The 21,502-nt window shown below is 43.1% G+C and overlaps 1 protein-coding gene across 1 annotated transcript in view; it reads right to left on the bottom strand.

Annotated features, from left to right (window-relative positions):
* reln (reelin) overlaps positions 1-20,644 on the bottom strand; it is a 61,220-nt gene extending 40,576 nt beyond the window's left edge. The window contains 3 exon segments of the mRNA XM_037254073.1: positions 7,325-7,432; positions 19,897-20,203; positions 20,268-20,644. Coding sequence (XP_037109968.1) covers positions 7,325-7,432; positions 19,897-20,149 — 361 coding nt within the window. The 5' untranslated portion in view covers positions 20,150-20,203; positions 20,268-20,644.
* Positions 20,645-21,502: the final 858 nt, after the last annotated feature.

Below are 21,502 nucleotides of genomic sequence, written 5' to 3' on the forward strand. Positions count from 1 at the left end.
TATATAATATCTGCGTTGACAGTCATAATGGCCTTCCAAAGGAAACTGAGTAAAATGCGTCCCTCAAAAAAAATTAGTTTGACACCCCTGTGTTAGAACATTTCGATATGTAAAAAGTCTGCGGAAGTATGGGAATCCGCCAACATGGAGCCGCAAGACTCCTGTCAAAATGTTCCACACAAAGCTGACATAAATGATACATCACACAAACTCTGGCAGCTCCAGTCGGGTCCCCATACGCTTTTGTGCTGCTGAATGAGCCCGTGTGATACTCGTATGGCTTTGTGCGTTGGGCCGCATTCAGCCTTTCTTTAGTCTCATGGCTCGGAGTTGGTGTGGCGAGGTGTGACGTTGCCAGGAAGAAGCTGTGGGTGGTGAAAGATGCGAGTGGTCAGCCAAACAGGGCACATTGTGGGAAAATAGGACAAAAGGGACACCCGCGGGTGAGATGCCCACTGAACTTCCTTTAAAGACCAAAAAGGATTGAAAAATATTCCTTTAATGCAGTAAACACACATTATGCAAGGACAACACTAATGCACAAGGACACACACAATCCAAACAGACTACACTGCGGCGTGTTCTTTCAAAAGCTACACGTCTTACGAGCCTAAATGATGAATGGAGCACAGAGAGGCTTAATAATATTCCCCCTGAACTAATGTGTCATCATTGAAATGAATGTTCTGAATGAAACAAAGTGTTGTTTTGGGGCTGCACCCTGTTTGATGAATGACACTTTCACCTTTCTGCACAGCCATTACCATCCATCTCACATGGCATTTTCCAAACATGCATGCAAATATGGTATGTTATGCATATTTATGTGATCTCGCAAGGAGATGCATAAGTTTGCTACTTACACTGCGCTATTAACAGTAATGAAAGTATTGACGTCTGAAGATTTGGGGAGCAAAATATTCCAGCAAAGATAAAAAATATTTAATCACGGGATTGGAAATTTATCGTGTGCTGTGACAGGAAAGTCTCAGTTCTAGCTGCTCAAAATACTGCACACAATATGCAAAATATGGCAACAATATTAATAAGAGTGGAGTGAAAATTAGACATGGAAAATATAGGAGCTGTCGGAAATGAATCGACAACTAATCGATTATCAAATTAATCGACAACTATTTTAATAATTGAGTCATCGTAATTGCTTATCTTAAAATTGTCCAAATTCTCTCATGTCAGCCTTTTGATGGTAAATATTCTCTGGTTTTGGCAGTCATGTATAAAAGCAGACTGGTTATCTTTTGTGTCACAAACATTTCCAAACATCCAAACTTTTATTTTGGAAAACAGTGACCGAACCAGGAACTGAATCAATTTCAAAAAGGTAGATAAGAGTACATCAATTCCTCTCATGTGATATCGCTTGTATTTTTGAGACATTAAATAAACAACAATAATTGGTTAAAAACAATTATGGGTAAATTTGTTTATGCTGCATTATAAAGCCAAATAAATTTCATCCAATTATTCGATTAATCGATGGAATAATTGATAGGATAATCGATTCTAAAAATATTCCATAGTGATACCCCTAGAAAATGGTCTACTATCAAATAGGAGCAGGTCAAGATAAAGATGAGTTGATTATATAATCCATCATGGTGAACAAAGTGTGACTGAACAGGCATGTTGGTGCTGCTGGCCTGACTGGAGCTTGAGGAAGAGCAACCATGTGAGGTCAGCCAACTGTGAGCTCCAGGAGAAACTTTCCACACGGGGTGGCAAAGTCACCGTTTGTCCTTGTGTGCCCACTTTTGCTCTCCATGCCGCTAGACGCCCATCCATCAGTGACAGCCACGAGCCTTCCGTGGATGTGTGTCACTGTGGCTTGGCGGGCGCACATCACAGCAGCTTTACCGGCAGGCGCCAAGGCTAATTTGATTTTTAATTCAACGCGACTCCTCGACTAATCGTTTGAGCCGGGGATTAATTAATCTGATTTGACTTGTGCTAATTTCCAGCACCCACGTCCGGCAGCAAATAAACAAACTGGTGGGGCTGCGCTCTCGCAGGCTGTGTTCTGACATGCATGTTGAGAATGAACGACACCAGCGGCGACAGGTGAAGGGCCTGTGGAAAGCCAAAGGCAAGCAAAGCGACATGCAGCATGCATGTGACATGCTAATTGCGTTTATTAATTGTGAATACGGACGAGGTTTGGAGCTGAGAGGCAACGGCGGACTTATCATGACTAACAGAAACTATTTTCACGGACAAAATATAGGTCGGATTGAATCTGGGTGAGCCGAGAGGCTCTTGGTTTAAAAAAAAAAAAGTGGACGGACAGATTCGATCCAGTCTTTTTTTTTGGGGGGGGGGGGGGGGGGGGGTCTGTAGAATCACTCCACATCCTCCTCCTCCCAAAGCAGCAGAGAGTACTTCAAGTGCGTTAACACTCCCTGCAAGGGAACTTTAAATATGAATAGAGCTCAGAGGCCAAGAAGGCTTTGTAAAATCACTTTTCCTACGTTTGCACGCCGAGCCCGCAGCTGCCCACTCACTTTGAAAGGTGCATGCGGAGGTATGCAACATGACGCCAGAGAAGACACACTTCAAAGTCAACTCGCCTTTTGTGTTGGAACTGACGCAAACTCAATAGCGTGCGCAGAAATACGAGTCAAATGCCGTCTATATTTCTACCTCTCCCGCTTTCTGCAATCTCGCAGCGTGGCAGAAAATAACACCGGCTCGAGCGAGACCACACATCGGAGCAACGGCCCACGCCTGCTGCTTTCCGACAGCGGGGCGAAAAAAATGAAATGGAATAACACGGATTAGAAAATGGACACTACACGCTTGCACACTGCTTTGAAATCGATCACAGGCTGCATGTTTGTGACCAGAAGGAGAAGGTGAAGTTGCAAGTCCATCTCACCTGAGAGGCGAGAACTATTCCGCTGGGAGTTCTAGTCATCGCTAACACGCTGGTCTGGACTCTTGATTTCGCTTGAATTAATAATGGAGATGGTTCTCTGAATTCTTTGAAGGTGCGTTTGCTTTTAACTTGCAGTCAGGGGGAGGACTAGTGATGCATCATCACACGAGCGTCCTTGAGATTCAGAGAAGGAGCCTAATGTTTAGCCACCTGTTAACATTGTGAAGGCGGTGGAACTCAGGAGGAGGCCAAGCCTCCTCCAGTCCATCTCCAAACTTGGTCCTCTGAGAGCACAAATAACCTCTGCTCCTGACAACTCATTTCATCTTCTACACTAATGAATCCATCACAAGTAGCCGTGCGCCATACAACATAGCAGTCCTGAGTGGGGAAGAACTAATGGCTTAGATAAGTCATCATCATCATTATTAATTAACATCCTCACCACCTCTACTGCAACTTGTTTCCCTTCTCCTCAATTCCAAACCAGGCATCAACAGTTTGGATGTTCAAGGTTATTGTAATGAAGGATGTCAGAGCAGATGTGCACATCTTAAATGTGAGAATGTGTTGTGGAATGAATAGATAAGTCACAGAATGTGTGTGTGCCTGTGTGTGTATCTATTACATGGCATGTGTGTGTGCATATGTATGAAGAAGCCTAAGTGGCACAGTCAGGGAGCTGTCAGCAGAGAACCAGGAAGCGAGCTGATCACAGGAAGGCAACGTGTTTGAAGTCTCCCAGGGACTGACAACTTCTCTCCCCCCCATGCACGCCTTCCCTCGCCCTGCACCAGCCCTTTTTCACGATAGCGTTCCTTTTCCCCCTACACACACACACACACATACACTCAGCAGGGAGCTAGATGATGAGAGGTGTATTAGTAGGGGTGGTATGACGGCTATGAGGAAACACACTTGCACTCTCGGGGGAGATGCGTGTGAGAATAGGTAGAAGCTGACAAACAAGGTTTTGTGAGTGTGTTTGCGTAAACAGCAACACAGTGAGCTGCCATCGCTCATCAATCGGGCTCAGTGGGTGAGAGGGTGAATGCAGTCCACCTTTGCCCATGAGATGGTGGAAAATTTAAAAACATGATTGGATATGCAGTGGCATTTTTTTTAAAGTGATTGTAGTGTCATGCCACGTTGGGACACAATGTCAGGCCTCTTAAAAATGGCAATGATATTTTTTTTTATAATGTGTTTGAATGTTCTTTTATTTATGTTTCAGTTTTACACTAAACGTAAACATATTTTGCCTTATTTTGACAACTATGGAAAAAACATGACCCCATTTTTTTTTTTTACTGCAAAAGTAAGAACAGGTGTTATGGAATAATTTCAATGGAAACTAAAGTTTAGCGTAATATGAAATAAAGTGAGTCTCAAGAGGATCACTATGAATATTTCCACACAGTGATTGCAATTTTGACCACACACACGCTAGCTGCACAGGTCAAGGTGCAACTGAATTTCATCTCTAATAGTCATCTCGCGCGTGTGTGTGAGTAGGAGGCCATCCGTCATGAGGACAGACTGGGGGGGCTGAACGTCCCTGTCACTAAGCTGTCGCTTTGTCAGCCAGCCAGTTCCATCATACTGAGATGAGGACCGGCCAAAAGCGAGCGGTACCGCAAAATCATACAACTATGCAAATGAACGACAAAATAAACATCACCCGGCCATCCATCAATGAGCGTGTTCTGAGAGGCTTAGTATCGGCACGGCGACACCAATCAACCACCCGGACGTTGGTCGGGTGTGATGGAAGGCCATCCCATCACTCTCCCCCCCCCCCCCCCTCCTCGCTTTTCATCGCTCGCCGTTTGCTACATTTCATGCACAGTGTCCAAATTCTCCCTCCCCACTCGGCACTTAGTGCCTTGGCTTTAATCTCACCACTTTGCTTTGTTTTGCTTTTCTGCTCATCAATTTCAGGCCTCTGCAAAAAAGACTTTGGTTCATCCCCATAATTTCAACCTTGTGGGAGATTTTTTACAAGGGATATGCACTCAGACTTTTTTTGTTATGCCATTGAAAACATTTGGCTATTACAAGAGCAATATGAGACATTTATTTCCAGCAAGGTTCCAGCTCTTTGGGGTTTAATCACCTCATTATAGTTATTGTATAAAGCACAGATAATCAGATCAACAAAAACATGCCAATTTGCTGTTGTGCTTAATCGAAATCCATTAGAGGATAATGCCTTGAAGACTTTGTCAATTCCGTTTTGGAAAAGCCACAAGGCTGGAATGGAAACAAAGCGCCGTAAATGGAATAAATGTCAAAGTGGGAAAAAAAAACATAAAGCAGTCTGAATTCTCAAGTAGATGAGTCAGGCCACACTGACGTTAATCTTGAGAAAGCACCGCCGCTACTCAATACAACTAACCAAAGTCGACCTCTTTACACACTAACCCACATTACAAGTGCGAACACATCACCCAAAATACCACACGGACTCGTTGGCACCGTGAAAGCGTTCCACTGCTGCGTCAAGCACTTTTTTTCCAGGTGGCATATTTTTAAAAAAAGTCATTCTACACCACTTCTTTCTTAACCATGCCCGGCCTGCGCAATGTTTTTCAACTGACTCCGCACTCGTGACTTAAAAGGTTTGTGGCTGATCTCCCGGCATTGTTCACTAAGAGCCCAATTGCTTCATTGAGCTAATTTGACAGTAAGTTCAGTTCTTCTGACGCAGTAAAAAAAAAAAAAAAGTCTGCCCCCAAAGTCTGACGTTTTTATTACAAATGCAGTGTGAAGGGCCTTGTTATTCAGAACGATAGAAAGCCAATAAAACTTTCCCTTCGCTGTCTCCACCACCAGCCAGCGATAAAATCCATAAAAGGCACGCCGTGAAAAAGCAATGCAACATGCTGCAGTTGTTGAATGAGGGCGACAGAGTAGACTGCGGAATGATCTCTGACAAGCTCGTCTGACCACACCGACCACGAAACAACTTTCGAAAACTCCAAGACTCCACTCGTCCGTTTTATTATCCTTACCCATGTGCAGTCACTGGCCACAATATTAGGTACACCTACAGTACATCATCTACTGGAATCTAATCAATGAGCAGTTTTGGAATTTTGTTTATTATTGAGTTTTTAATCTGCAATTTAAAATAGAAGCAGACGAATATAAAACTGTTTCAGTGTCTGTGTCCAAAGGTTTTTTCCGCTTCTTGCATGGACACATCTGTCAGCCACATGCTCCCCCTGCCAGTCACATCTCAAACAGCTGGCGTGTGTCTGTGCAATTCTCCATTGAATTCTAGTCGTGTTCCTCACATGCCTCCATTGAGACGGATTAGAACCGCACCCCTTCCGAGACACTAAACACCAGGATTGTAAAAAAAAAAAAATCCTTCCCCTCAGATCCTTCAATACTTGTCACAACAACAATACAAACGATGATGGTGCTGCTCCACATCTTGCTCTTCAAAGTGTTACATATCAGCAGCTTTCTTTCAGAAAACTGATGAAAGTTTAGTCCATGGGTAAGCTTGCCAAAATGTGTCACTTACCCAAATTGCACACAGATGAAAATTACGCATTATGTAATGTAAAGGATTATTTAAAAAAAAAAAAAGAATTATTGCAAACGCGGCTTTATGAGCTATTGCCCATATTTTGAAACATTTTCTTTTTTTTTCAAATTAGGGAGTGAACCAAAAGATGTCAGCATTCCACTTTCCAGAGTAAAAATGGATAAAGGAGGCACCCGGGCATCTATTCTGGGCCAGTCTGCATCTTCTCCAAGGACGACTTCATTGTTGGTCAAATGGCCTCGGGAGAGCTGCAGAACACTCAAGGGCTTCATCTATTCACACTTGACGGACTTTTAGCTTTCTCTTTGTTTGTCTGGAAGTAGGTCAAGGTGGGTTTCCATTCAGCTGTGTGAAGATATTTAAAATACATTCACACCCAAGACTCAATAGAGTACATTGTAGTAAATAAAGAAGCGAACAGTCTAAAATGAAGCAATGTTTTTTCCAGATGACTTAGCGATCCGGGTAGACTACGCCCCAAACCAGTCCGTCTTTCGCCAGTCAATTGGGGGAACTGACAAGAAATACAAATGAGCCGGGCCAGCTGCATGAAAGTCATTGAAAGTATCCCTGGACCTTTGCAAAAAATTCCTCCTTGATCGATTGGAACCTGGAAACTCCGAACTGTGAGGCAGACATGCTAGTCACTAGTACACTGTGCTTCAATTCTCAAAAGACCAGTCATCATATTTAGCCTTTCTTCTCGCCCAGATGACATAAGACTCTACTCGTTCTGGGAACGGATGTGGATCACTGAGCCGGGTCGTGCACCCTGTGAAACTTCATCATCAGTGAGGGGCTGCTAAGCTGAGCATGTTGGAGCTCAGATCACAGCTGAGGACGTCACACTGAGGGTCGCATGTCAGACTTACCGAAGCCAAAAGCAGCCGGTGCTGGGATTGGAGCAGACTGGACGGGTGTGGAGGTGTACAGGCCCGTCACTAACAGACCGTCGAAGGACACGCTGGTCGAGATGGTCACTAGGGAGAGAAGAGCATTGCGTTATTTTGGTCTATTCATCCTGTTCATTGATATTGTACAAAATAATTCGCAGAACCGTAAGAACCCGAATGTTTTTTTTTTTTTTTTTAAACTGATGCAATCTGTTGTCCTTTCTCATGTGCTTCCACTTTGTTGAGTTAAACCACAGGTGTCAAACCCAAGGCCCAAGGGCCAGATTAGGCCCGCCAATTAATTTTGTGTGGCCCGTAAAGACAAATTGTGCATCAAATTACAAATTGTCTTTTCTTTAAAAAATCAGAGATGTTATCAGCAATTTTTATTACCATTCATCTTTATGAAATATCTGAACAGTTTTCGCTAGTCTCCTGATTTCAAAACAAAAATTGAAATGATTTAAACGGTTGTTTATGCTGTGTCAAACTATCCGCATCGCCGTCCGAGCCATCTTCACCCCCACCTACGCAACCCTCAGCAGAAGCTAATTCAGATTAGGGTTTGGCTGAACAAACATTTCACTGTGTGGCTCAATATAGACACAAAAAATCCCCTTAATAAAAACTCATCTTTCTTGACACAAGACGAAAAAAAAATGCTTTGCTTACTGCCCAAGATAAACAATCTTAATAATCTAATTGGCTGTAACCCCAGCGTCAAGTTAGGTTTGTAGTCATTTCGGATCACCACAAACAGCATAAGGGTGAACTATGCCAAAGGTCTATTACTCTGCGGTTGAGATCTACAGCTTAGTGTCACCCGCAGCAAGTTAACTATTGATCCACCATGTGAACAAAGACCCTGACTGATGGGACCACAGAGACGGAGCTGAACCCGGGGGAAGTCTGGCCTCGAGAAGAACCCACTCCCCAAAAAATACGCTTTCATACAAGGAGGAGTCAGAAAATAACCTGCAGTGACTGACTCCGGAATCCCCCTCTGCATTTCGCGGAATAAGAAAATGCCGTGACACCCGCGGCGTTGATGTGTTTTTAGTTATGAAATGGCAACAAGTCAGTTTGCTCTCAGGGCGCTTTTTCTCCTGAGGCTTGCTGAGTTTGGATGTGGGAGAGCAGACTGTGTGGCCCAGTCTCCCACCCTGACAGTCTGGGTGACTCCATTAAGACTTACACATACAAGCCGCCTCATGTTTGTGTATGTGCGAGTGGTTCTGAATGTGCGTCCTGTGTTTTGGTGAATGTCTAATGTGCTTCGTTTTAAGACTCGAGTTCAGCCGGTCGCTTCTTTATATGAACGCCTCAATAATTTAGCTCATCCACTCATTCTGTTCTTTGCAGCCATGGCAATTTTTCGTCTTCTTCTGTCCTGATATATTCATGACGCTGGAGTTCATATGTTGACATTCAACCACAAATGTACAAGATGGCCGCTACGTAGACCAACAGCGAACCCAGAAGAATCCTTTTAGGAACAGATTCAGGAGCAACAGAGAAGGCCAGGATTAAGTTTGTAGCTTGGATTTGGAATAAAAGTTTGATGTCATCAAACGTGAACTTTCCAGACACACCTTGTAAATGTCTGCTAAAATGAGACTACTGCAAACTACTTTGCTTGGCAACAGCCGCATCCTTTTAGTCAACCTCGAGCACCACTACATGAGGGAAATCGGCCTTCTCATTTATATCAGCAATTTTATTATACGGTGAATAATTTTTTTTTTGCTTCCCAAACACATTATCTATTCAACAGCTGCAAGCAAACATATTGGCAGTGTTTACATGACACACATTGATCCAAGGCCACGCCATGTTGTATTTAATGGAGTGGTAGATGAGATGTAATGCACAATGTCAGCCCCGGTTGCATACATACAATGAGCTTATCTCCACATTTCCATTGACCCACATCATCAAGGTTACACACACTCCATTACTCTCTATGGACACACACGCTGAATGTTACTCGCACATGTACAAAGGATTTTTTTCGCCTGCGGTTTCTCTCTTTTTACCCTCTCTCCATCCGCTATTTCCCATTTGAGAAATCATGGTGTCAAAAAACAAATAATGCCTTCTGCACTTTTTCTCTCCCCTGTAGCAGAGTACCTGTTCCATTTGATGCGGAGGCGTAAGGGCAGCTGTGAGCACAAGGTTACCATCGAGGGAAAAAAAAAAACATTCGAACAGGAGGGGCAAAAGGCACTGAAAAGGAGGTGATGCCTTCACAGAGCAGCGCTACCTGATCAATACAAATGCAAGAACTAAATTATTTACATGTAGCCTCATCAACACTCATCTCACACTTGCAGGCCATCAAATGAGCCAATCTGATCAAGTCCAAGTTACCTGAGGGCGTACTATTCATGCGCACACACAAACGTGCAAATCTTCAGGCGCAGGCTGGCGGCCTTTGATGGTTGCTTTTATCATTCCCATCCATACTTTTATTTTTGACTACTACTCACTTGGCCGAAGGGAATGAAGAACCATAAGGAAAGGGAGCCAACACGGTGGCGAGCTGTGTATGTGTGTGTGAAGCAACGGGGGATTTTGTTGGACTCATTCAACTCAACCAAAAATCTGGAGTGAATATTTGTCCATTCATCATTTAAACATGACACAGATCATGTGACAACCTGTTCATCACGTTCATAGTCACTACTCCACCCAAAGCCAAGATGGTTAGAACAGCCAAAGATTGTACAGAAGAGACTGCAGACAAGTAAAAGGATTAAGTAGTCCTCCATATTATTACTTCAATAAAAGTGTGTAAGAAATTGTTTACTGACTATTATATTACTGACTTATGATTTCTACGCTATAAAGGTTCAATAGTTAGATGACATTATGTCAAATGGGCGTTCTATTTTGTTTTGCGTTCCATGAAATATGTAAACAAATGAAAATGCTTGAGTAGAAGCAAGAAGTACATCTCGTTTTCAAGATTTTTTCTCTCATTTTTTGCTCGTCTTCCACTTCAGATTCAGGGAAGTTTGAATAGCATAGTCGAAACGCCCTAGCTCCGCCTCTGGTTGTCGTGGCAACAAAACCAGACCAAAGGGGGCTGGACAACAATCGACAGAAGCTCCCTGAAGAATCGTGCAATTTATGTCTTTTGATTGAAGAATGTCAGCTACATACATATGTCTCCTTTAATGTGCCAGTACAATAATATACCATAATTTATCCGCAAAAGATGGACACGTGTTGGTCAGCTGGGACAAGTATTATTTTATATCTGAGCACAGAGCAGAGCAGAGCCAGTGGCCCTAAGCCCGCATGTAATATTGATGATGCGATGTGGTATGCCTCATTACAGACACACACAGCCACGCCACTGCTCAAGTATTGATGGGCCTTGAAAATGTCTTCAACACCACCACGAATAATATTACGGCGTAAAATACCAGCACGCACATATCGCACCAAAACACCACACATATGTAAATTCAATACCCTTCATGATATCAATATTTTAGCTTGGACTGATGTAAATAATTCAATCACTAAATTGTGTATTTCTAATTTTGCAGGTTTCATGCTAAGAATTTCAGGTCGAACTGAAAAGTAATGATGCGAACTTCAAATTTGAATTCAAATTCAACCAGCCATTTAGTAATTAGTTTGCTTCACCTTAATAAATTAGTTTACATAAAATTACTGGATGTGGCGCATTATTTAATTTTCATTTTCTTAATTTCATCTCATGTTTCATACACATATAGTACATATATATTATATATACACATATATTATATATATACACATATTTAGTACATATAAATTTATAGGCATATTCAAAGAGGGTTTTACTAATGTGAATGGATCACTGAATGCTGGATAAGAAATCCTTTTTAGGCTCCTGTTTAACAGTAGCCACTGGCAAGTAGCACAACAATAATGTCTCCTGATGGCGTTGAAAAGCTTGCTCGCCAGTGCGGTTGGCAAAGCTTGCTGGCATGGGCTCATTCCTAGGAATCAACATGGAGAAGGATTAGAGCAGTGCTGGAAAGTAGGAGGAACCGATTTACGTTTCAACCTTGTTTGCTCGCATTGAAGTCCTCCTGGCGTGGTTGGCGAGTCCTGAATGCTTCCTTTTTTAATACTCTTGTGTACAAACACACCCACTTTCATAAGCTCCACCGCAGACGGCGCGTTAAAGGTTCTGCAGAGCCGCATAGTAACCCAAATATTCTCAGACGGAAAAACCACAAAAAGAGAGTAGCCAAGAGAACACCCTTTTCGTCTCCAAATGAATGGAGCTTTTCTTGGCATTGCTTTCAATAAAGATAGCTGACCATCTGACCCACATCCCACAGGCAGACACACACGTGCCCACAGAGGACCCGGAAATGGAGACCAGGCCATGGGGAAGCTACGATTCCATCTGTTTGTGCGGCCATGACACATGTCACGGCGCCACTTGACTGTGAGCTTCCTGAAATGCTTCCCTCAGTCACCTGTGCACAGCACCATTAAGAACAAGGAAGGATCCAAATGGTCATTTCAGCACCTTCCATAAAATCTATTATCAAGTATGGATGTACTGTATCTTCTCGGGACTGTGTGGGAAGTGTGTCTCGGCGCATGTATGCGTCATGCGGTGTTCTAGTCAGGTCTCATTCCATTGCGTAACCTTCTGGCACACATCGTGGCCTGCTGGCACTGCCATCTGCCGTGAGACACGCCATCAAAGGCAACCTATTGGACACGGAGCTTCTACAGGTCTGCTTAATGACAACGTTTCCGACACCTTTTGCAAAAGGCTCCAAACGACGTATCTCAGGGGAGCAGTTTACAGGAGCTGAATGCCAGAGATTCCAACGTGGAGTCAGAACATAATACGGTATCCCGAACGAGGTTCCTTAGTTTGGCGGCACTTCACCCTTGCGACAGCCGCGAAGACAAAGAGGCGTGCGATTTAGTCACAAGTTTCCACTTCTTCACACACAAGATGTGTGTCACGTTCACACTTGATGGCGGTACAATGCAAATGCATCAATGCATAATCAATAGTCAAGCAGAGTTTAAATGGGTTTTGTGAGCGCAGATTAGCATTAGCTTTGAATAGGTTGATTGTGACGTATCTGGAAAATAGTTTCTCTTTACGATCACTTGGTTTTTATCTTTCACACGACGGGTTCCGCTTCCCCAAGTACTGCCGATCCCGTTCGCCTTATTCAACCTGCTAGCAGCTAGCGGCTAGCTCCACTCCACAGCTGTTCTACTTTATAAAATTGTAGCATATAGCTCGAGTTCTGGGAGGCTTAAAGACATCTGCTATAAAGTGTTTCTTATCTTTGGGATATTTGGACAAAAAGCACGCGACATATATGTTATTAAGACACCGGAAAACGGTTTAAAATCACCCAAAAAAGAAATTCAAAATATGCCCAGTTTAAATCCTGATGGGATGACACGAGAATTAGGGGCAGTGGGCCTGTAATACCCAAAGGCAACAAAACATCAGAGACTTGAGGCAGTAATATCCTGCATGTATATAAAAAAAAAATCTGCATATTATTCAGCAAAAGATGCAGCATTAGCGGTTGTTACAAATGGTTAGATTGGATTAGGGTTCAGGAACGCAATGATTTGTTCCCTCTGTCGCTTGGACTGACTGCCAGGATTGGAGAGTGAGCTGTCCTCATGATCAACACCATGTGTTCTGCAGACCAAGGCACAGCCTCAGATATCACCCTTCATGTACGGAAGCCATCGTGAGGTCAATGAAAGCAAAAACTCACAAGAGGCATATAACGAATAATCAGAATGTATTCTTGCATACAAATACTGTCAAAATTTAAATTACCATCAGCGAGCACAAAATCGAAAGGAATGCACAAACACAGTCAAGGACCAAATTGGCTGAAGACGCAAAACCACGACCCTGTCGAAATTCTGTGTGGAAACATAGATTTCAGCGCAAATGAGAAAATACCACAAATAAAAAGAACATTCAAACTGGAATCATACTCACTTGAGCACAAACCTCTGCCAAAGTGGGAATATCCTTATTTGGAATTAGGATCAGCCCCAAATTCATTGATAAGCTTGCTTGAATTTGCAATAAAGTTAAGCATCAGGAATATCTGGCTAAAGCTATCATACTTGAGGTTCCAATACTTGAGGTTCCAATTTCCAATGATTTCTTGTCGTTTAGTTACTTTAAGTCTTCGGTTGAAGCCAGGTTAATAAAAGGCCCCATTGTTTTAAAAAATATTTCCTTTTACAACATCCCCTCACGTTAAATCATGAGGCAGGAAAAGACCACAAAGTGAAACGTTAAAGACGTTAACTCGAAATGCACAGTTGTAGGTGACCACAAATACATCCCCAAAGTGTCTTCCAATTGTTTATGTCTATCAATCCAGTCTATTTTACCGTATACTCCCTACCCCTAAAACTAACCCGACCAAGATACAAGCGACAACACAGATTGTGTAATAAGTAGGGATATTATTTTGAATTTTGTGTTCCGTCACAGTGGGGAGAAATAAATTTGTAATTTGGTGCAATCAATGAATCAGCTCATAAAACAGATGTCAACTAAAAATTCATTACGCAGCCAGATATTTCACTACGGCTTTCAATAGTAGTTAGTCGGAAAAAATATTTTCAGGCCTTGGAGGCAGCACACAGATGTAATTACTCTAATTTATTTGCTCAATCATGAAGCTGTACGGAAGATTGGCTAAGTGGAAGGAAGAATTTCATACAACTGTCAAGTGTACCGTATAAACTTTAAATTAGCCAAACATTTATGTTTTTTTTTTAAGGTGTTGCTCCACATAAGAACGCTGTAGCCTGGATTCGAACCATTGACCTCAAATTTTCAACTCTCACGTGACCATTCAGTAAAGAGTACATCAAGTTTCAATTTTTACTTTTCAAACGGTGCTACATGGTCTTATGGTCTGGAAATCGTATTTTGGGTTACTTAAAGATTCAACCTTAAGTTTCTAGTTGCAAGAGGTCCTATAAGCTGACCGATGACACAAATCTGTGGGCTCTGGAACTACCATATCGTTTATGTGGGGATTGGGGGTATTTCACAACAGAGTATTAGGAGAATTATATCTTTGCCGAGCCCTGTAAACACCAACCCCCTCAACCATGCTGTCGCTTTGGACAGGAGGATGTGTGAGCTGTGTAATCTGCCTCCGCCAGCCTGCCAAGTGGAGCCTGAGCGGGCCAGGCTTTTTGTAAGGGAGGGGGTGATGCTGGAAAAAAAAAGGGGGGTGCGAGGCGAAGGCTAATCCGCCAGCGCCACGCGCCGAGTCACCGGCACCCAGCTAGTTGAACCACGTCGAATGCCATCGGCACAGACGACACGTTGCCCCCCCCCATCCCAAAACGGGATTACTAAAAATGACAATGAAGGCACCGGAGGGAGGTCCCAGATTCCAAAGTGGAAGAAGAAGTGGTAAAGGGAGGAGTAGAATCCACCAAGAGGAGGTAAAGGGCCAACTAAAACGCTCTTATGTCCAAATATGGTTGACTTTTATTTTTTCCGAAATCAATTCCAATGTTCTGTCCCCACATTACTTCCAAGAAGTGAAGGACTTCATGATAATCAGCGATGCTTTTCAGCATTCAAACTGTAATGTGCTGAAAATATTATTCTAATATATTTTGGATGACTTGTGAATATTTTGTGAATGCTTACACTTGCCTTAAACACAATCCACGAGCCACAAAATGACACAAGGGAAGCAAGTGCGTGCTTAAACTATGGCGTCCTTAGTCAGTCAACAGACACGCATGCTCTTCAACATCCCCAAAGTACTTCCACCCACTCATCTGCCCACTCATGGAAGTTACTGAAAACACAATTTGCATTTGCTTGTTAAGAGCTCGCATGCTTTGCCTGAAAGAGAAAAAAAAAAAAGACTCCATTGAAGAAACGGACAATAAAAAATGTAAGAGCTCAGTGCCGCTTGCCTAAATAAAACCAGACGAGGAACACACCTCTTCTCGGAGGGATGCACTCAATGGCTTCTTGCTTTTCCTGCACTAAATTGAGTGATTGGAGACGATTCTTTCAGGAATACAACATCAGTTCATCTACTGACTGCCACTTGACATAAAAGTCAATCAACTGGGGGAAAATAAAAGCCTTGCTACATAACAAATTGTAAAAGCCTGCTAATCAGGACATATCTGTTTGGCTAGCGGAACATCTGACCTGCCTCTTTGTAATGATGGATCACCCACTATGAACCGAGAGCTGCGTGCATGGCCGAGCCGAGCATGCATGTGCGACAAAGGGAAGATTCCAAACGCGTATCCATTCTCATTTGTCGCCCATCTGCTCATCGGCACAAAAGAAAGGAACACATCACAACGCTCTTTAAACGCTTCATCATTCATCGTCGACGTAACACCCAAAGCTCACGCGACACGCCCACACAAACAGGAGTGCACTTGACACACTTCCCTCGACTCAGCAAAGTGACCTATTCAGACAAAACAGCGGGAGGCTGAGTGACTGAAGAGCGTGGAAGTTAATGAATTCAAAAGCTTTGGTACACTTTAAAGTGCAGCAACGTGCGCAGCGTGTTGGTTTTCCTTTTGCTCACAAGAGAGTCCCATTAAACCATTAGCCCAAGTGTCCCCTTTCCACTTGCCTGCTTTTCGGTCTCGTCCGTACCCCAAAAATTGCATGACTGCTTGCAAACTAGGCCAGCCTTTTGTTGGTTCACAGACCAATTCTTGCAACAGCTCTTTTAAGTTAGTATGAGATGCTGGAGAGAGAAAGAGGATGGGCACAGCTGACCTAAAAAAAAAAAAAAAAATCCCAAACGATGCAACACCCAAAAGAATAATAATAATAAATCCGACGACAGTTGTGCCATTTTGGCAACCCAAGGAGGAGCTGTGCTTCCATGACTTTCCAGATAGTGCTTGGTTTGATAACATCTGTTTTTCCAAAGCCTAAACAAGGCTTTGCACTGCTGACCTTTACTTATTACATGGCGGGTATGTTCTTCTACAGACAGAAGTTGCAGGAAAAAAAGCAAGAAAAGACACAAAACTCATAATGGAAGACTGCCGGAAAAAAAATGTCATCAGACAGGTGGGCAGCGGAAGAGCTGATGGCATTTTGAAAAGATAGATTTATATCCAAGTGGAGAAAGTACTGGTCAGCAATTGTTTTTTTTCCCTTAAAGATATTTAGGGCAAATAAGGAGGCAAGTCCATGCCAGACATGTTCTCACATGACAGAAATTGGATTTTTTGTTGTATTTTGAAGGCGTCGCCAGGGTAAGCATGGAATCATTCTGCGGTCACTCGGTCTGTTCATGATTTGGACACAAACAATAAAGTCTTTCCAGCATTTGTTGAAACATGCAGCTCCTCTTTATATAATGTGACATCTGGATTGGAGACGTGTTAAACTAATGCATGATAGGAATTCTCATTTTGTTTATCATACGGAATGTTGCATAAAAGTTGTGGAACAACGTTGCAATTATTGAATCGGCTCAATTGAAACTGTGAACTCGCTTTCAATGACTCATTTTTTGTGGCGTAGCCAGACGACTCAAATTGGAAACAATGAATCCAAGGTGGGTGATGAGTCAAATTATGTGTCGGAACAAATATTGTATGTCAATAGCATGCATGGAGGATCATGAATACAAATGACGGCAACACTTGGTAGTCAGCAATTTAGATGCCACAAAGACAAAAGTGACATCCTGACATATCCAGCTTTTGAAAAAGATGACACAACTGTGACTTCCGCAACGACAGAACACATCATGTCAAATAAGGGTGTAATCATCAAACTGTACCAAATCCATCAACGTAACAAAAAGCAACTGGCCCCATTCTTGCTCCAGCACATCCATTTTTTGCAGTTTTGTCACTACTGCTGGTGACCAGCACAAAAACAAAACTAGCCAGCTCTGTCTTTTTATTTATTTTATTTTATTTATATAATATTTTTCATTAACAATTTAATTTCATCTAATTATATTGTTTATTTGTATTTTTATTAATATTGTTTATTTATTCTTCATTCATTCATTCATTGCTACCAGGGTTGGTTCATCCATCCAAACACTGCAAATCGATTTTTACGTCATCCAGAGAACAAAGCAAGCAACCAATCAGCTCTCCAAGTTTAGCAAACGACCTGTTGTTTATTTTGAGGAAAGTTCAGGTCCCGGCGTGACCTGACGGCACTTGTGAAGATAAGGGCAGACATAGGCAGCGTGATTGTACGTGTGAGCGACACTCGATTTTGTCTCTCGCAGACCTGAATCTTTTCATTGCTTCTTCTCTTTAGTTTCCAAGAACTCTTTCTCTCCATATTTTGTTTTTCCACCAGAATCCTGGCAAGGCTTGCAGCACAAGCAGTAACCTTTCTTGGCCATTGCTTTCTGATAACTTAATACAGCAATCTACAGCGCGCACACACAGTGCACTGCCCACACATGGCAGTCTTATCGCTCTAAAGAAACACAAGGAGGAGGCAGAGAGGTCAGGTCGGAAACTCAATTATAGTAAAGCAAACGGGCCACGCGAAGTCTTACTTCGACTTCGGATGTTTGCGAGACTTTCACCTCTTGTCTGTAAAAGGTTCATTTGGGCCATCCGTGTTCCTTGGTTGAAAGCATTTCTTTGACTTCGCCGAGCACATGGCTGGCCGGCATCTTTTGATGCCTGCCTCCCACCATTTCCTCACGCAGCTCGCTTACTGCTTAGATCACACGTTGCTTTTAGGTGATTAAACTACATGTAATCCAAAAGTGGGGGCCATTGAGCTCCTAAAAGCAGTTTGGATCAAGCCAAGCTAAATAGATGGCAGCTATGTATCTGGAAATTAACACGAAATAATAATAGTGAGCCTTAATATATACGCTATGTCACCAGGAAGGATTGTTATTTGTCACCCGAAAGAAACCTCAATATCCTTTCCACTCCGACATTTTTGAACTGCGAGAGAGCACACCGTCAAGTAAGAAGAGCAAAAAAAAAATTGCTCGAATTTGGTTACCATGTTTCACTTGTTCACCCTCTCTGGTCAAAACCACAGAAACTTAACAATGAATCGCCATCCAGCAAAAAAAAAAAAAAAAAAAAAACAGGACAGAAAAGAAAAGTGAGCAGCTTAGAAGCTTTTTTTCCATGTAAGCCACGCTGCTCCTATCTCATCTGCTCAATCCTCTCATCGTCATTCAAATCCCCCCCCCCCCACTCCGTGGTCGTATTTAAATCTCTCCCTCCTCTCGGTCCACTTTGTTTCTAATGCTAATTATTTAAACCCCTCTGTGCGCACCATCCCTTCCATCCAGCAGCCAGTTATTCAAATCTCTCCCTCCAAACCCTTAAAAGGTCCTTGACTCAAGCCTTGATCCTTGGGTAATTTCCAGGAAAAGACTGATTCTTTCAGACGAGTGGCTTTTCTTGGCCTTCATCACTTCTTTCATAACAAACTGTGTTGAACAGATGCTGTTAGGATTCAAGAAGTTTATTTGCTCAGATAACACAATATGGCTAATCAAGCAAGGACGAGTGTTAGAAGTCAGCCACGCGTAATCAAGTGAAACCAGAGATTATTTTATTTGGAGCTTATTTGTAATATAAATCAAAATTTGTGTACGCATGACTTTTGAGGAGAGGACAGTAGCATGGGAACGTGACCTCTGTAGAACTGCGCTGACCCGTGAGGGTCACTGTCCCCAGTGTTCAGTAAGTTACGAGAGCCGGAGTGCACGGCCGCGGTCACATGGGATCACTTTTCCGCAAGCAAGCATCGGAGAAGGAGAAGCCCGATTAATGGGTCGCCACCCGCACCCCAAGCACAGTTTAACTCAATTTAAATCTTTAGCAGTTTGGACTGATCATTTGTCACTTTGTCCGTTGTCACTCACACTTATGCAAACACACGCACGCACACGCACGCACGCACACACGCACACACATACACACACATTCGCTCTTTCTCTCTCTCTCTCTCGTTCAGTTCTCCGATACTGTGGAGAAGCTGCCTACGCACGGAGCATCCCGATCACAGGTTAGTCAAGCACCAAAGCTGCTCAGCACATTAAACAAGTCCAAATCATTATTGCTATTCTTTTTTTTTTTAAGTTACATAAACAATGCCCCCCCTCCCAAAAAAAAATATTGTGTCGCTTCATCACTCGCTGGACCAAATTTCCACTAACAGGTTGCAACAATAGGGAAAAAAGTAGAAGTTATCCGATTAAAGTGGATTTTTTTTTAACTGTATGTGTTAGTTCTTCATCCTAGATATGAATTTTTTTTTTTAGCAATGAGAATTTAACTGATCATAGAAAATGGATTGATTTTCATCAATAGTCATTCAATAATTCAATTAATTGTAAAAAATCTGAAAATAAATAAAGAATTCATAATTTAATTTTCTTAATACATTTTTAAATGATAAGTAATAAATCATTCAATTAATAAAAGTAAAATTCACAATCAGAAAAGTGAATGCATATCAACAGTGAGTTTTATTCCACATTTAAAAAAAAAAAAAGTGGACACACCTTGGTATTCCTGTCCCGGGGTGTAGGCAGTGGGGCTACCCATAATCTGGAGGGTGAGCAGCACCTCAGCCCCACCTTCAGTCACCCCAACTCCATCCATCTCTGCGTGATGGGTGCACAGGAAGAAAAAGGGGTTGAACCGGGGGTAAAAGCTTGCAGGGGGCACCCCAAAGTCCACGTTGCTGCTCCCCAGGACCAGGGCCAGCAGGGCACAGCCGAAGGCGCCCCCGAGAGAGGCCCACGCCGCGGCCATCTGCCCTCAAAGCGTGATGGGCGAGAGTGTGGATTGGAGGAGAGCGCCGGGAGCAAAGAAGATGCAGGTAGCTGGATTCCGGGCAGAAGCTTCTGGACTTCACGAATGACTCAAAAGTCCAAAAGTGGCTACAGGAGCGCGTGTCAAAGTGTGAAAAAGTATGTGAGAAGCTCAGGTCTTCTGTAGCTTCCTCTCCCTGTCCTACCTTCACTCAGGGAGTTGAGCGCTTGGGCTGCGCGGTCCTGCTCCAGCGTTTAAATAGCTCGCCCCCTCCTCTCCCTCTCTCCTCCCTCTCTGCGCTAGCCTCGCTCCAAGAGACGGCCTCCCCTCTCCTCCTCCCCTCTCTTCACTTTCCTTAAGCCCTTCCTGGTTCTGTCTTCTCCACAAAAGCAGCGCTTTGGCATCCTAGTAACTCTCTCTCTTAAGACCTGAGATCTTCACACAGCTTAGTGTGTCCAAGTCTAACCAGCCCTCTCCTTCTCACTCGCTTCTTTTTTTCTCTTTGTCTTTTTGCCCATCCACCAGACTGTCTGCTCCTCTTCCTCCCTCCCTCCCTCCCTCCATCGCACCTCTTTTCTCTCACAATCACTCCCCACTTTCAATCTCCCACTTTTGCAAGCTCTCCATCTCTCCTCCCTTCTTCGACAACACGACAGTTTGTTTTTCCTTGCCCCCCCCCCCCTTTCCTGTGTCTTTCATAGCTTTTCCATCAGAATCTCCTTTTCCGTGGGACTCTCCAACTTTTTTTTCCCCCCCGTACTGCGATGAAGCCGCCGCTCCAGCACAGACATGATGCCGCTTTTTAACCCCCACTAGATCTGGCTGATCTTTTACATTTCACATGCAAATGCACCCAACGCATCTCCCCTTCCTCTTATTAATCCTCACACGCATGTTCGCAAAGAGGACACAATGATTCAAGGCCATGCATACACATAGTAAAGGCAATAAGCACTCAAGCATGTCAAAAGGAAGAGTCATTGATTGAACAGCTAGAAATCAATTGACAGTAAATAAAAGAAAGATAGAAAACGTTCCAATTGAAAATGTTAGAAGCAGATTTCCATATTTGGGATTGCCATTTTGGTAGAGACTCCAAATACTGTGCCTGAAGCTAGATTGGATAACTTGTGAACTACTATGTGGGGATCAAGTTGATGTGTGCCGTTGTGGTTAAACGCACACAAACACACAAAGCACCAATCTGAACACACACTCTGGCCGCCTGCGTCGTGTCCAAACAGACGGGCTGACCCACAGCGGGAGCGCATTTGAGCCAGATGCTTTCACAAACAGAGGCTAAATGCAGATGTGATCTCAAACAAACCACACACTGTTAGCGTGCCTCTGTCT

This window comes from Syngnathus acus, chromosome 6 (assembly GCF_901709675.1).
Source record: "Syngnathus acus chromosome 6, fSynAcu1.2, whole genome shotgun sequence".
Classification (NCBI taxonomy): domain Eukaryota; kingdom Metazoa; phylum Chordata; class Actinopteri; order Syngnathiformes; family Syngnathidae; genus Syngnathus; species Syngnathus acus.